The following is a 14,353-nucleotide window of genomic DNA, read 5'->3' on the forward strand; positions in this document are numbered from 1 at the left end:
ACACAGTTCCCCCCCCCCCCCCCGAGCCCTCCGCGGCCGGAAATCCGGCTGTGGATGGCTCTGGCCTGGCTGGGGCTGGCCGGCTGCTCTGCGGAGCTGCCGCGGAGCACAACCGGCCGCGGAGGATTCCAGGGGGGAGGAACGGAGCGCCTCCCCCCCGTTCAGGATTCCGGGGGGAGGGATGGAACGCCTCCCCCCCACCACCATAAACATAATCCACGAACAGGTAAGTGACTTTCGTACATCCCTACTCTTAATTAGAATGCTGTGTGATTGGCCATGCCTTGTCTGTAACAAAGCTGAAATGGTGCAAAATAATACTTTACTCAAGACACCAAAAAAGGAGCTGTGATTTGGAAGTGACTGAGCTGGTTAATTTCCCACCTTAGTTTGATCTTGGCAGCTTATTTACTTGCTGCTTCCAGCTTGTTTAGCCTTCTGCCCTCCTTTTCCTCCTTGCTTGACTTTGGTTGATCTCTCCCCCTTGATTAGGGGTTGAAGTAGATGTGGTACTGGTGGGAAAGCAATGCTATAATGCTTATTTGCACTGCCTGAAAAGGAAGGTTTCTCACTGTAGCACCTAAGGGGCTGCTCTGCTGGTGTATACAAAAGACTCATGCTAAGGTGGAAACATTAGAAAGTAACACTTGGAAAACAGTATTATTTGTGGGCAGGGCAGGGGAGTATACTGCAAGAGTGCTATGTTATGAATTTGGCCTTTGCTGAGCATTATCAGTCCACATTTACAGTCAGTGCTGGCTCTTGTTGTTTGAGGGCCCTTGGGCAAGCCACCCTCAATGGGCTCCCTTCTTCAGTGAGTCTACCTTCTCATCGCCACTGTCACCAGCTGCTATTGCTCCTTCTCTTTCTCATTATTGCTACCAGTTGCTCACTTGACAGGCAAAGAGCCAGTGAGCAAGTGAGAAGTGGCATCTACTGATCCTCTTCTCACCACCACAATTATCTGGGCCAAAATGAGAGACAGGTGTACAAGCAGGTTGCCATGGTGAAGAGGAAGAGCAGATCCAGGGTGCTTGTCAGTCAGCTCCAGCTGGGCTGCGAGCACTCGGTAGGTGCCTGATCCATGCCTACCCTTGATGCTGGCACTGGTTCCAATATGTAGCAAGCCTTTGGCTGCCAATTAACTATAGTTGATTAATACACTTCAAACAAATGATACACCAGAATTTTTTTCTAAGATGGATTTGACTTTGGTTCTGTACTAACAAGAATTAGCAAGGGGGAAATATTTGGGTCTATTTTTCATTTTTATTAAAAAATATACTTAACAACTTTAAAATACATTGCATTAAAATCTTATTATAAAGGAGAGTATTGGTAAAGATGATAAGATCTTAATAGCTTAACTGAAAATAGCATTTCCTAAAAATTTCTTGGTGTCAAAGATGTCTGGGGCTTTTTAGGTCAAGCTCATTCAGTCCCATTTCCACATGAGCTCGTAGAATCATAAAATCATAGAATAGTAGGGTTGGAAGGGGCCTATAAGACCATTGTGTCCAACCCCCTGCTCAATGCAGGAATCCAAGTCAAAGCGTCCCTGACAGATGGCTGTCCCACTTCATCTTGAATGCCTCCAGTGTGGGAGATCCCACTCCCTCTCTAGGTAGTTTGTTCTGTTGCTGTTCTTTAAGAAACTGTACTGAAGTTTGTGTGCATTTTTCATAATGCACATATTAATGTATGCATTTTTAAATGTACCCTTTTTTGGATGCATGCACCCATTGGTTAAAGTGTGCTTGTGTGGATTTTGGAAATGTACACTTCTTTCTCTGCACATTCTTTTCAAATGTGCACATATTGTTGAGAAGCATTTTTTGTTTTGTGGAATGTACAGATTTCTGACTGCAAACTGCATCTAATTCCAGGAGGGGCAAATTGGTTAAATACATTTAAAAAGCCTAGACAGAGTGAATTTCTTACCTTTATAGTCTAAAAGGAGAGTTTTCATCTAAGTTCCAAATTTCCAACTCAAGTTTGAATGGGGTATTCAGTTGACAGGTACACACGACTGATGAGCTTATAGATGGTAAGAAGCTACCTCATTCCAAAAGCAGAGCATACGTATACAGTTTCTATGTAGGGTTTACCCATAAACTAGAGCTCATAGTATTAATTACCTCATTGTTACTAAACTTTTGCTAATATATTAAACATTCAAAAAAGGCTTAAACGTGCACCTTTCAGGCTAGATATGATCAATTCTGAATCATATCTTTGAGAAGGCAGCTCCTTACTTGAAATTTGCTAATTAAACTGAAATCTATAATTTTTTCTAGACAAATGTATATCAAGCTTTTTGATGTGTATAATTTACACAATATTTTTTGCTCATTAATTGATAAGTGAAAACTTTAATCTTGAATCCTGTTCGTTACTCAAATAACTCTGACTCAAATGATAGGGCTTTACAATCCAACTTTCTCTGGATCCCATTCAGGTCATTCTGCCAATTAATTTTCCTAAGTTACCCAGAAGTGATTGTGAACCTGCTGGTGTTTCTGTATGTCTTCCCTTTAATACAGTTACTACTTTTTATTTATTAAATTTTTGAATTTGTAATTATTTATCATTGAGCATTTTCAGTTGTTCAGCATTTGGCATTTCATAAAAAGCACCCGACCCCCATCTCCCACTGTTTAATCCATCCTGCCAGCCACTGATATAAGTAACAAACAGGCATGGGTCAACTCACAGGAGGACTCCTCTAGCAATACAGTAAGGCTCAGGTCCTTCAAAAGGCAATACTGGCCTAGGATGATGTGGGCACCTTAGCTGGTCCTAGGCACTCCATCCTCCCCATCTGGATTTGGGCCTGAAAGACCAAGAAGTGGGTGCATGGAGGGTTGGTTGTTACATAAGGCTACATAAGTATTTACATAGCCTATCACGGCAAAGAGCAGGGGCGCAAATACGGTGTAAGTATTTCTGTAGCCTATCATTCACGGCAAAGGCAGCCACACAAATGGCGGCCACCAAACCATTTGCGTAGCTGCCTTTACCGTGATAGGCTACGTAAATACTTACATAGCCTATCACAGAAAGAGCAGCGGTGCAAACAGCGTAGCAGCCGCTGTTTGCACCCCTGCTCTTTGCCTCTCAAGCACGATTTGTGACATTGCACAACATAATTACTGATCATGGGGCACATATTTTAAGGCATCAGCCCTAACTTCGTGGAGCTTGAGCCAACATGAGTTAGCCTTGATTCTGTAAACTGGCAGGGGTTTTTTTGTAATTGAATTTCCCTAGTCTGTGCAAAGGAAATGTATCATTACACAGTTCTGGGAAAAAACCACACACACATCACAAGTCATTCACTGGGTAGCAAATACATAAAATCTATTAATCATTATATGCCTCCTTGTTTCCTCTTGCAAGGAACTTAGTGTGGCTTACAGAATCCTCTCTGTTTTCTCCTTACAACAACCCTGTGAGGTAGATTAGGCTGAGAGGCGGTGGCTAGCCCAAAGTCACCCAGTGGGGTAGAACCATGAAGTCATGGTCAAGTGGGGGTAGAACCTGGATCTCCCAAGTCCCAGTCCAGAACTACACCACAGCTCTCAGCCATTTTTGCCCCCTGAACCCTGTCCACAGGCTGCACCCGCCCCCCCCCCCCCCCCGTTTTGCTGGCTCCAAAAATGCGGGTAGGGATTAAAAATAAAAAACAAAACAAATACAAAACGGCATCTGGAGCTGCTACAGAGTGCAAAAGGGTCAAAATTAGCTTTTTGAAAGCTAATTTTGACTGTTTTCAGGCTCGGTAGCTGCTAGAGAGTCCCCAAAGGGTCAAAAATAGCAAAAGGATCAAAAGCTAATTTTTATCCTTTTGGTGTTCCATAACAGTTCTCGATGCCATTTTATTTGAAAAAAATTTTTTTTAAATCCCTCCCCCTAAATTTCAGGCAGTGGCAGGGGCCACATGGGGGGGGGGCTGCTTGTGGCCTACCCCTCTGTATGTTTAGAAAGGCTTACTCACAAGACTTACAGTATAGTTTTATCACTTCTGCCGCTATCCTCTGTATCAATGATTATCAGGTAGAGTGACTTCCTCAGCCCTCAAAATTACTTCACTCTTGTCTCCATTGATAGTTTCCTGCTACTCCTCCCCACAGTCAAAACAGTGACTAGAGAACTGTGCTGGGTATGCTTGACTTATACACTGGGCCACTTAGCGGCTAATTTTTTAAAAAAAACACTGAGCTCATCTTAATTACATTTAGCCTATTTACTGGCTATTCACAAAACCCAATTTCTCCAACCATTCCCAACTTGTGAACTTCTCTCTCCTATCCCCTAGTCATTTGCAAAATGAAGTCTTAAATGTTTGCAATGGGAAAACTGCTGTGCCAGTGTAATTATCATGATGGTTTGTTTAAATACCAAAAATGGAAGCTAGTGAGTCAACAGGTGCAGTTTGCCTCTCTTTCTGTGTACACAAGTTCTCATTTTACCAGCTCCTTGTCAAAAGACTGGGGAACTCTATTGGGCATGCTCAACGTAAATAATTATAACAAGTAACTATAAGCAGGGCACAAAAATATGTCAAGTATCACACATTAAACTCCTTCTAAAAGGTATATATTTCCCACCTTTCTTCCTCAAGGGAATTCCTTAAGGTGACTTATATGATTCTCGTACTTTGCCTGTTTATTTTTACAATAACCCAGTGATGTAGGAGGGCTGAGAACAGGGATATTCACACATTACATTCAACACATGTACATACAGTTATGCATGTAACATTCATCATGGGTTCATTCTATGTGTACTGTACACAAATTGTGGATCTATACGCACATAGTTATTCATGTATAATGAAGTGTACAGGGGTTTCTGGATGATAGCCCAGTATCTTTATGCCCATCAAAGGGCATTCTTTCTCCTGGAAGAACATGTGACAGAATACTGTAAATTTTTCACTGCTGCTGTATTCATGTAAAGCTTTTTGATTAATAAACAGTAGAAATAAGGAATTTTGGGATCTTGAGTAAATTACCTTTTTAAAAATTCAAGCGATTGTTCACAAAGTACTGCTGCTAATCTACACAGAAATAAGTCTTAGTATGTTTGTGAGGTTTGCATAGGATTGTGCTCTCTGGGAAAAATCATTATTTCTTCCTAAAACCTTCTAAATATAAATAGTGTACAGTTTAAGAAGTTTTATCTGTTCACCAGAAACACCACTATGAAACTTTGAAAATTGAATAAAAACAATAATGCAAAAACAAAGTATTTGTTGACAAAAATGTATTTAATGAGGAGAAAAGAGGGAAGGAAGCAGTAGGAACAATTATATATTTATTTAAAGTATTTTTTATTCCACTCCTCAGCCAAAAAGGCTCCTGGAATGGCTAACATGTAATCAATTAAACAAGGCAGTCTCTGCCCACAGGCTTACAATCAAAAAAGGCATGACACACAAGGAAAAAGGGATAGGGAGGGAAGAGAAAAAGACTACGGAGTCTTTCAACAGGGCTAATGGAATGGCCCTATTTCTCTCATCTCTCTCTCTGTCACAGCCTACTGGAATGGCCGCTGGGGATGACAGCTAAGGGAGGAGGAACCTAAATGGAGGTGGTCTTTCAGCAGGGTTGTTGGAATGCCCCTGCTTGCCCTTTCAGATAACTATACAATTTAAGGTCTCTAAACCAGAGTGGACAATTCTGGGAGCCATGTTGCCCCCCCTGAGTGCCACCCCTCCCCCCATCCCTACAGCACCAGGGAGCAGGGGAAGGAAAGGGATGCAGAGCACCAAAGGAGTGTGAAAATGGCCTCTCCCAATGCCATTTTATATATAACGTTTTACAATGGGGGGCAGTGGGGCTGCACGTTGCCCACCCTTGCTTTAAATAAAACAAAAAGTTAGGAGGGGATCTGTTGCTACACAGCCCTGGGTTGGGATGAAGATATAGGTCTCAGCCTGTCTCTTTCTGGCCTCAAAGCTGCAGCTGGATGAATGCTGTGTGAGAGTATTTGGCTGCAGTTCTCTTGTTCACTGTCTTCTCTACTTGGTGCTTTTGATTCACTCAAGCTCCCTGTGGTCTCCCCAACTTCTTTGCTTTCAAACCTTCCACACTCCTTCAGAATTGCCTGACAAAAGCTCCTCAGAATCTCCTATGTCAGCTCCTCAGAGCCAAATAGAATTGTGCTCCAGGCATCCTGTGGGGATGGGAAGGATTAAAAAACCCTATCTCCCTCCCACCTAGGGTTCTAATCCATGTAGTAACATGTAGTCTGACCATGTGAGGTCACATTCCATAGCTAAAGGAATAGGTATTGAACATAGAATCCACTAGATTCCCTCTACAACATATAATTCCTCTGAAAACATTGGAGTACTGCCAGCATTCTAGCTTCAGAACATGGACATTGCCAGCACTTGCTGGCATAGGCATCAATGGGACAGGAAAACTTTAATAACTTTTGCTCTGCCATTCAGAACTTCACAAAACCTATGAAGGATTGATTCCTTGAGAAGCCAAATATTGACAGAACTATATCATATGCCTGCAGAAAAACTGGAGTAAAAAGGGAAAGTGTCAATTTTCAGCACTTTTTAACTTCCTGCAGCTGTGGCAATTGTTATTGCATTCCTTTGAAATTTGGCACAATTGTAGACCTCATCAGGTAGATCACAGTTGCGACGTTTCAAGTTATTAGCTCAATAGGTAACATTTTTATAAGCAATAGAATTTTGAGGCTTATAATTATATAACCGTTTTTTTCAACTTGCCTTAACTAAGGACAAGTTTTAAACACACACAATTACAGTAGACAAGAGCACAATATTAGTATACACTTCCAAATTTCAGTAAAGTGTCATTCATTCCATCAAGGGTGAAGCAGCATTAGCTATGTCTGCAAATTTAATTCAGTTCTGACAAACCAGAAAATTATACTGTTAGTTGATTTCCCCATTATCGTCAATGAGGAAAAATCTGAATCTTCAGATTTTCCAAATCTGAGGTGAAGTAGGGGTTAACCAAACTGTCCAAGGTGAATCGGAGTCCTATCTAAAGCAATTTGTTTTCTGTGCACAACCCTAGTGTTTAAAATAAATTATGCAAGCATTCAGATATACTTTGTTTGATGAGCATAGTCTGAGTTATTGCATAGAGTTGTATCCAATGTTAGTCTAACTTAATTCCCTTTCATTTCAATGGGTCTACTCCATGTAAGACTATCACTGGAGACAACCCATAGTTGGGAGTGTGCTGTGATTTCTTTGTTGCTATTAAAATACCACATGATCTCAAAACTAGTATGAATGTAGATTTTTAAAAATTATTTTCACTTCACTTTTCAAACACAAGAAAAATTATTATAAATACAGCATCATAAAACAGGCCTCCCCATTTCCCCAAGTTTTGTGGACCTATGATTACAGAGTACAGAAGAGGTAATTTTGTAAACATGCTACTCACATGGAAATACGTCAAGTGTAATCCCCATCAGATGAAGTACACACGCACACCCCACCACCACCTCCACATAGCACAGGAGAGACGTGCACGGTACATATTATCTAGAGTTCCACAGAGTGCTTACTGAATGTAATAAAATCAAGCTGAAGGATTTCACATTATACTAATTACAAAAGCTACTACAAAAAGATAGACAAAACGGTAGTCCAAAGTAGCTGGAGTCGATCTGATACAGCACATTTAAGTATAGAGAAAACGACCAGCAGATTTAGTTATACATGCACATACCTGTAACTGCTTTCTTTGTGACTTTGGAAATGCAGCCTCAGTAAAAATCTAAAAATAGTAAAATGGATATGATTAATATGAAGATTGGCAGTGACTGCTGAGTACTGGCAGTTGGAGCTATGATGGAGAACACAGAACCTTGTTCAGGGCAGTGCCAGACAGCCACCTCTGCCTTTTACCCAGGCGATTTGTACATCACTATTTATTTTGCTGCTGCTTAAGTTGGTCCCTAAGATTGGGGCTGTAAGTCTTCAACCCTAAACATGGTTTCATGGAAGCATGTTTAATTTTGAATTAGTAAGTTTGGGATAAGGTGGAATGTAGTAATTTCTTAACATTTAAACTGAAGTACCACTGACTTCAAGCTTCACAACTAGTGGAGAAAATACCTTTGAAGCTTTTTACATGTATGAACGTGCAAAGCTGCCTTTTGTACTGAGTCAGGCCACTGGTCCGTTTTGCCCAGTCTAGTGATACTTGGGGCACAATCCTATGGGATGCACCCTAGCTACTCCTAAGCCTCCGGACGACGAGTGTCCTATGCAGGTGCCTTGTGCTTCCCACTCTGCATTTCAGGTAGACGGGCGATTTCACCCATCTAGCGGAGGCGTGAGGGAGGGAAGGAGGCCGGGGACACCTTGTCCCCAATCTCTCCTTTGGGAATGCCCCCTTCTCCCCATCTCCATGCTCTGTTTTGTGAGTACTGAGAAGTGGTGCAGTTCTCTCCATGTTGGCTACATTAGAAATGGAGCCAGGAAACTGAACAATCCTGTGTCCCCGCAGACATTGCCTGGGGGCACAGGATTACTATGCCTTTTTCTGCATTTGCTACTTGAAATCCATTTAACTTGATGCCATGGACTGAAGCAGTGACTGAAGTACATGCTCTCTCTCTCTCTGAATTATGGCTCTTCCAAGGGTGGCTGCACCAGATCACCCCAAACCCTAAGTTCTATAAACCCACTCCCATATCAGTGTAAGGCTAATGAACAGGCTTCCATTGTTAGGGTAATAGCAAAGTCCACATGAAGTGCAAGCAGTTCACTTCTAGTTCCTGTACCTCTGCTCAATGATCAATAGTCTTTCACATCATCTGTAGTACACAAACTTCTGTTAGAGGGAGCATCTCACATACATTGAATATACAAAACGTCAATATGGAAGGCCAGGAAGCACATGGTATTTGTACTTTCTGTTTACATAATTGTAAAAGCTTTAGCCTGCATGTATTGGGAGGTTTACGTAGACCTGAAATTGATAGCAGTTGTACAGTTAACATATGCACCTCCCCTTTTCCTACAGTGGTATCCTCTGACTCTAGCCATTCCTACTCAAGACGACTTTCCAACTCAACTCTCCCCTTTCATAGTGATAGTAAATTTCTCATTTACAAGAGGAATAACGTCCTTGGTCTGATGGGCCATGCGATTAGGAGGAACAGAATTAACTTGCAACCAGGGCAGCTGTTAACAAGATGGTGGACTCCCACCCAGGCAGTTGCTGACAATGCACCCTTCCCCCCATCTTCAGAATAAAGCACCATACCAATAATCCCATGCTATAATACTGAGATATAAGTTCTGGTTGTGATAGGAGGAAATTTTAAATTGAGCACCATAGGAGCCAGGCACAATGCAGGAATCTGGATAAACCTGGGTGACAACAACAGCTGATATGGCTTTCAGTGTAGTGCTGGTCTTCTGACCCAACTCCCATTGCACATGGCTACTGCAGGCATGTGTATATGCTTCTGTAGCACTTCTGAGAGACTGGGCACCAGAAGGGACTTTCATGATTTGATATTTGACAACATGCAAGGCAAGGGAAGCAAGATTCAGATACCCTAATAGAACTTTTTGGGGCAGGTATAGGAAGGGTCAGTGTCTGTGTTCAAGCCCAAGTCAGGAAAAGGGGCAACTCAGATCAGATACTCTACAACACGGGTGGGGAACCTGTGGCCCCCCAGATGATGTTGGACTACAACTCCCATCATCCCTGACCACTGGCCATATTGGATGGAGCTGATGAGAACTGGAGTCCACCATCTGGAGGGCCACAGTTTCCCTATCCTTGCTCTAAGGAGATTGGAGAACGCCGGGGCAAGGGTGGAAGCAACAGTCTAGGAAGGAGAGACCCAAAGCCTCCTGCAGCAAGTGGCCTTCTTACAGTGAAAAGAACCAAGCCACACACAGCAGGCAAGCAGGCAGATGCACAAGGTGCCTGGGCCTGGCACCTGATGTCCATGCCCGATAATTGTAACTGCCCTCAACTGTGCTGTTGCCAGACCATGTGTCTGCGTTGTCCGGGCTGCCCTCCCGAGCCAATCTCATCCTGCTGGCAGCCACAGCTGCTGATGCTCCTGCAGCTGCTCCCCCTGCTGCTGCAGCTGCCACCCGCAATGCTGTCCCAGATGAACTGTAGCGGGGTGAAGATTTCGACCGCCGTGTAGTGCCCCGTGCACTGCCCCGTGCTGCTCCTCGTGCTCCACCCCGTCCTCCCTTGCAGCTGATGCCTTCAAAGAAAATGGCAGCCAATAAAATAAGAGTCCAGCAAATGGCTGTGCTCCATTTCATCATCATAGCAAAGCTGATCAGGCCTGTAATGAAATGGAAACAGACATATAATCAGTAGTATGTGAAAAATACATCCATGGTTACATGTTTTTAGTGAAGAAAGTGCCCATGGTGGCCCTGCCAGGGTCTTTCTAATTTTGGGTTAATGCTAAAAGACAGGGAACTTCCCTGCCTTTGAGTGTTAACCTGAAGTTGAGATGTTTGGAGATTAGCAGCGATCACACTGCCCCAAGGTGTATTCTCTAAACATCCTTTTTCTCTTGTGAAAAAGGATAGCTGCAGGCACTATGGTGGCTGCTAGCCAAAGGAGGGGTGAGTCTGCCTGTGGCAACCCAGCTCCTTAATGCCTGCAAAGATACATGGAGGGGGATGGAAAAGAGAAGTGAGAAAATTGGAATGAGAAGGAGGCTAAAGGGGCAGAGTCCCATCAAGTGAAGGAGGGGGCTGGGTGACCTGGTGGTTAGAGTGCTGCTCAGTGGAGCCGAGTAGTGTGAATTCAAGTCTTGTCTGCTTCCCCTCTTTTGCCTCTGAGATAACATTTGCTGGGTAGATATGCAAAAAGTGAGCTTTGCCTTAGCTTTACTTTTCCCTTGTCAGGGCTGAAACCGGCCTTGTCTGTTTTTCCTCACACTGCTCTATCCAGCAAGCCACTAGTATTTGCTCCTTTGAGAGTTCATTTGTAGCTTCCCCTGTTGCTTGTCCTGCTCGTCTCTAGTTCCTCCTTTTCTGGGAGAACTGTTCTTCTGTGTATGGCAGGTTAATATGCAAAACCCTTAGAACAATTTACAGCACTACACAACTGCTACATGTCAAGAACGACGGCCTGTTTTCCACCTTAAGATTAAGTCAGGCCATCACGTTGGATGTAACCACCTGGGATTGTTTGTTACCTAGAGGCTCCTCGACCCCTTTGCTCAAGGCCGGGCGCAGCCCCTGCTAACTGGGAAGTGATAGCGGCTGGCATCAGTGGGGAGTTCCAGCCTCTTGGAGGCAAGGCTGCCCACCCAGGGACTGAGCCAGTGGTTGGCTGAAGGAAAATCTGCCCGGGATTGCCAGGGCTGGGCTTTAAAAGAGGGCTGAGGTTGAGGCATAGGGTCACCCTTCATCCTGGTTGCTATCCAGGGAGATCCATTCTTAGGTATGTAAGGATAGGCCAGGTAGATTTATTATTTTGCTTGGGTGTGTGTTCATGAAGTTCTCTGTATATAGTTATGTGATTTGGCGTGATTGATTTGGTGTGATCTTTCTGCATAACCTCAGTGCTAATTTCAGTGCCTCTTGGCTTAAGAGGGTGGCTACTAGATATTTTGGGGGGCTAGAAGGCTGGGTTTGGTCAGTCCTATTTTTGGAAGGAGAGCTGGGATCGGGTCTTGAGCGGTCCTACCTCGCAGGGAGGTTGGGGCTGGTCCCAGCAGGATACCGTCACACTACATATTATCATAAGAAAGAACAATCCTTGTAAGATTAGCTGTTAAGGACACAGGACTATCCTTTTCATTATGAGTTGGTACCCCACATGTGTGACAGAACTGAGAGCGTCCCTGGGAAGTATCTGGTCTCCATTTTCTCAACAGATCTTGGCTGTGATTTTAAGAAATGATTAGAAATTAAAAAATGGCTAATCAGTTTTACTGCTGATTTCAAGCTCCAGTTTACCTGCTAGCACCCTAACACACATTTAAAGACAGTTGGGGATACCTGGTAAAACATGAAATTATTATTAACCATCCCAGGAAAGAAGGTTGTTACAATTATGCCCTCTGGGCTTTAATCATCATCATTGCCTTACAGTTTAAGAACCAGTGGCTCAGAAATCAGTCGCAGAGGTTTGTGGGTTAAATTCCCTCTCAAAATGGAGGCTTTCTCCCTGGATTTGCTGCCACAGTGGCAAAAATCACACCAATTTAGTAGGGAAATAAGGCAAGTGGGGAGCATATAGCTTGTTTCCAAGCAGGATCATGCTTCTGGAAACACAGTTCTGTTGGAAACAAGGTCCATGCTCTCCACATGCCTTGTCAGTGCAATTTTTGCCACCATGGTGACAAATGCAGTGGCAGTGGGGTGTGGCCTCCAGTGGGTTAGGGGGGCAATGGAGCCCCTCAGACCCCAGAAGCTGCCTACACCTGTCCTAACGGTTTCCCAACAAATACAGCAAAACCCCACTCTGGACCACATTTGGCTGTATCATCTAGGTCAGCAGCATTTTCAAACAGCATCATGTGTCCTCACTCACACATAAACAGGGCAAACCTCTGCATGCCTACTCAGAAATAAGCAGGACAAGCCTCAGGGGAAAGCTCTTATCACCAAAGGGAGAGCAAGAGCATTGCCTTCTGAGGTAGAGGTGGTGGGGCCAGGGGAAGAAGTTGCCTGCAGAATGAGGAGCCCCTATGGGCCTCATCAGGCTTGCAGACTGGAGATTCCCCATCCTTGGCCTAGGACCCAAGTGAAGCAATGAGCCAGAATCACTAATATCCACCACAGAAAATTGCAGGGCAACCAAAGCTTGGCACTTGGGGCAAAGAGATGCCAGTGACCAGGAGAAAAAAGGGAAACGCCTGCATGGTATCACTTGTCTTGTGTGTCCGGCAGGAGTGCAGCTAGGGAAGAAGGCATGTGCGTGCCACAGCACCCGCACCAGCCCCCTCCCCAGTCAGTGGCTGCTATTCAAGGGGCTGGGGGTGGGAGCTCAGCATGCAAGGGCTGGCCCAGGAGCAATTACAGATGCTGGTGGTCTCCTTGCCAGCGTTCCTCGCCGCCGCCTCCTCCGTTGCCGCCTTTCCGTAGCCCTGGGAGGGAGGCACCAGAAGCCTCCGAGCCGCAAGGGCGCCCTTCTAGCCTTGCTGCATCAGCTGCTTTGCTGGAAAGCGAACCCACAGCGGGAGCTCTCTTGAGGACGACGAAGAGGGCTGGCCGTGTCTCTGCCCCTTTCTTCCCTCCCCCACGCGGCTACACTCGACCCCTCCGATTGCAGCCGGGGTCCGCGCCTCCGGCCCCCAGCGTGCCTTCCCCAGGTGCAGCCCTGCCAGCGCCCGTCGCGACAGGGCGGAGACGCTCTTCTCACTAGCGGCGGGCGGGCTCCCGCGATGCGGGCCTCCCGGTGGGGCGCGGCTGTGCTCGGGCCAGCTCGCTCGGCGCCGCGCTTCCCCAGCTCACCCACCCCCCTGCCATGGCTGGGCACCGACGCCCGCACTATGGAAACGCCCCGCCGTCATCGTCATCAAAAACATAATTATGTGCGAAGCACACTGTACCATTACCGTGGTGATCGCTACACCGTACATCTAATGATATCTCCAATGGGACAGAGCTGTAATACACGGTTTTATTATTATCATTATTGAAATGCACTCTGGAGCAGGCGGCTGGGTGGGTGCCGGGGCGGAGCGCCCTCCTCCCTCCGGCGCCCCGCTACCCGTCCCGGCGCCCCGGTCCGGGCAGGAAGAGGCGCGCGGGGGCAGATTTTAGCAGGGGTCTCCTTGTTCTCCTCCTCCTCCCTCTAGCGTGTTATGCCCGCACCAGCCCCAGAAAGGGGGCGGCCCTTGGAGCCCCTCACGGGCAAGCAAGTCCGCCGCGGTCGGCTTTGACATGCGAGACCGCGCCGCAGCGACGGCCGAGAAGCGCGGAGGGGAGGGGGGCGGGGCGGGGCCCGGCGGGGCCCCTCCTGGACCCGCCCCCATAACCGCGCACGGTTCGCGCGCGGCCCCTACCTGTGTTGAGCGCGGGAGCAGCCGCTCGCTCCGGGCGCGGCACGAGCCAGACCCGCTCGCCCCGGGGGGCCCCTCAGGCACAGCTGCCACAGGGGGACGCGCTGCGCATGCCACAGCCTGCCGGCCCCCCACCAAGCGGACCGTTCGTGTAGGTCGCGGCACGGCTAGCGACGGCTCGACGGAGCAACGCTACGGCGGCCCGCGCCTCTGCCGGGACGCTCTTGCCGAGGCGGTTTCGCCGGCTGGCCCCCCGCCCCCGCCCACGCCCACGCCCACGCCCACGCCCACCGGAAGGGGAAGAGCGGACTGACGAGAGGCGGCTGCCTGCCCGCCCAGC

The 14,353-nt window shown here is 46.4% G+C and overlaps 1 protein-coding gene across 3 annotated transcripts; it reads right to left on the bottom strand.

Annotated features, from left to right (window-relative positions):
* Positions 1-5,259: 5,259 nt before the first annotated feature.
* SPRN (shadow of prion protein) lies at positions 5,260-14,259 on the bottom strand. Of its 3 annotated transcripts, XM_084845125.1 has the most exons (4): positions 14,017-14,106; positions 10,004-10,329; positions 7,734-7,781; positions 5,260-6,539 (listed from the first exon to the last, which is right to left on the bottom strand). In XM_084845125.1, the coding sequence occupies exons 2-4, from the start codon at positions 10,310-10,312 to the stop codon at positions 6,516-6,518; spliced, it is 381 nt and encodes a 126-aa protein (XP_084701251.1). In that variant the 5' UTR covers positions 10,313-10,329; positions 14,017-14,106; the 3' UTR covers positions 5,260-6,515. The 3 variants fall into 3 exon arrangements, with proteins under 3 accessions (XP_084701251.1, XP_084701250.1, XP_084701249.1); XM_084845124.1 differs by lacking the exon at positions 5,260-6,539 and having other exon boundaries at positions 7,596-7,781; XM_084845123.1 differs by lacking the exons at positions 5,260-6,539; positions 7,734-7,781 and having other exon boundaries at positions 9,802-10,329; positions 14,017-14,259.
* Between the last annotated feature and the right edge of the window lie 94 nt (positions 14,260-14,353).

Source organism: Heloderma suspectum, chromosome 3 (genome assembly GCF_057233095.1).
Source record: "Heloderma suspectum isolate Gila_16-S chromosome 3, 16-S_ref, whole genome shotgun sequence".
Lineage (NCBI taxonomy): Eukaryota > Metazoa > Chordata > Lepidosauria > Squamata > Helodermatidae > Heloderma > Heloderma suspectum.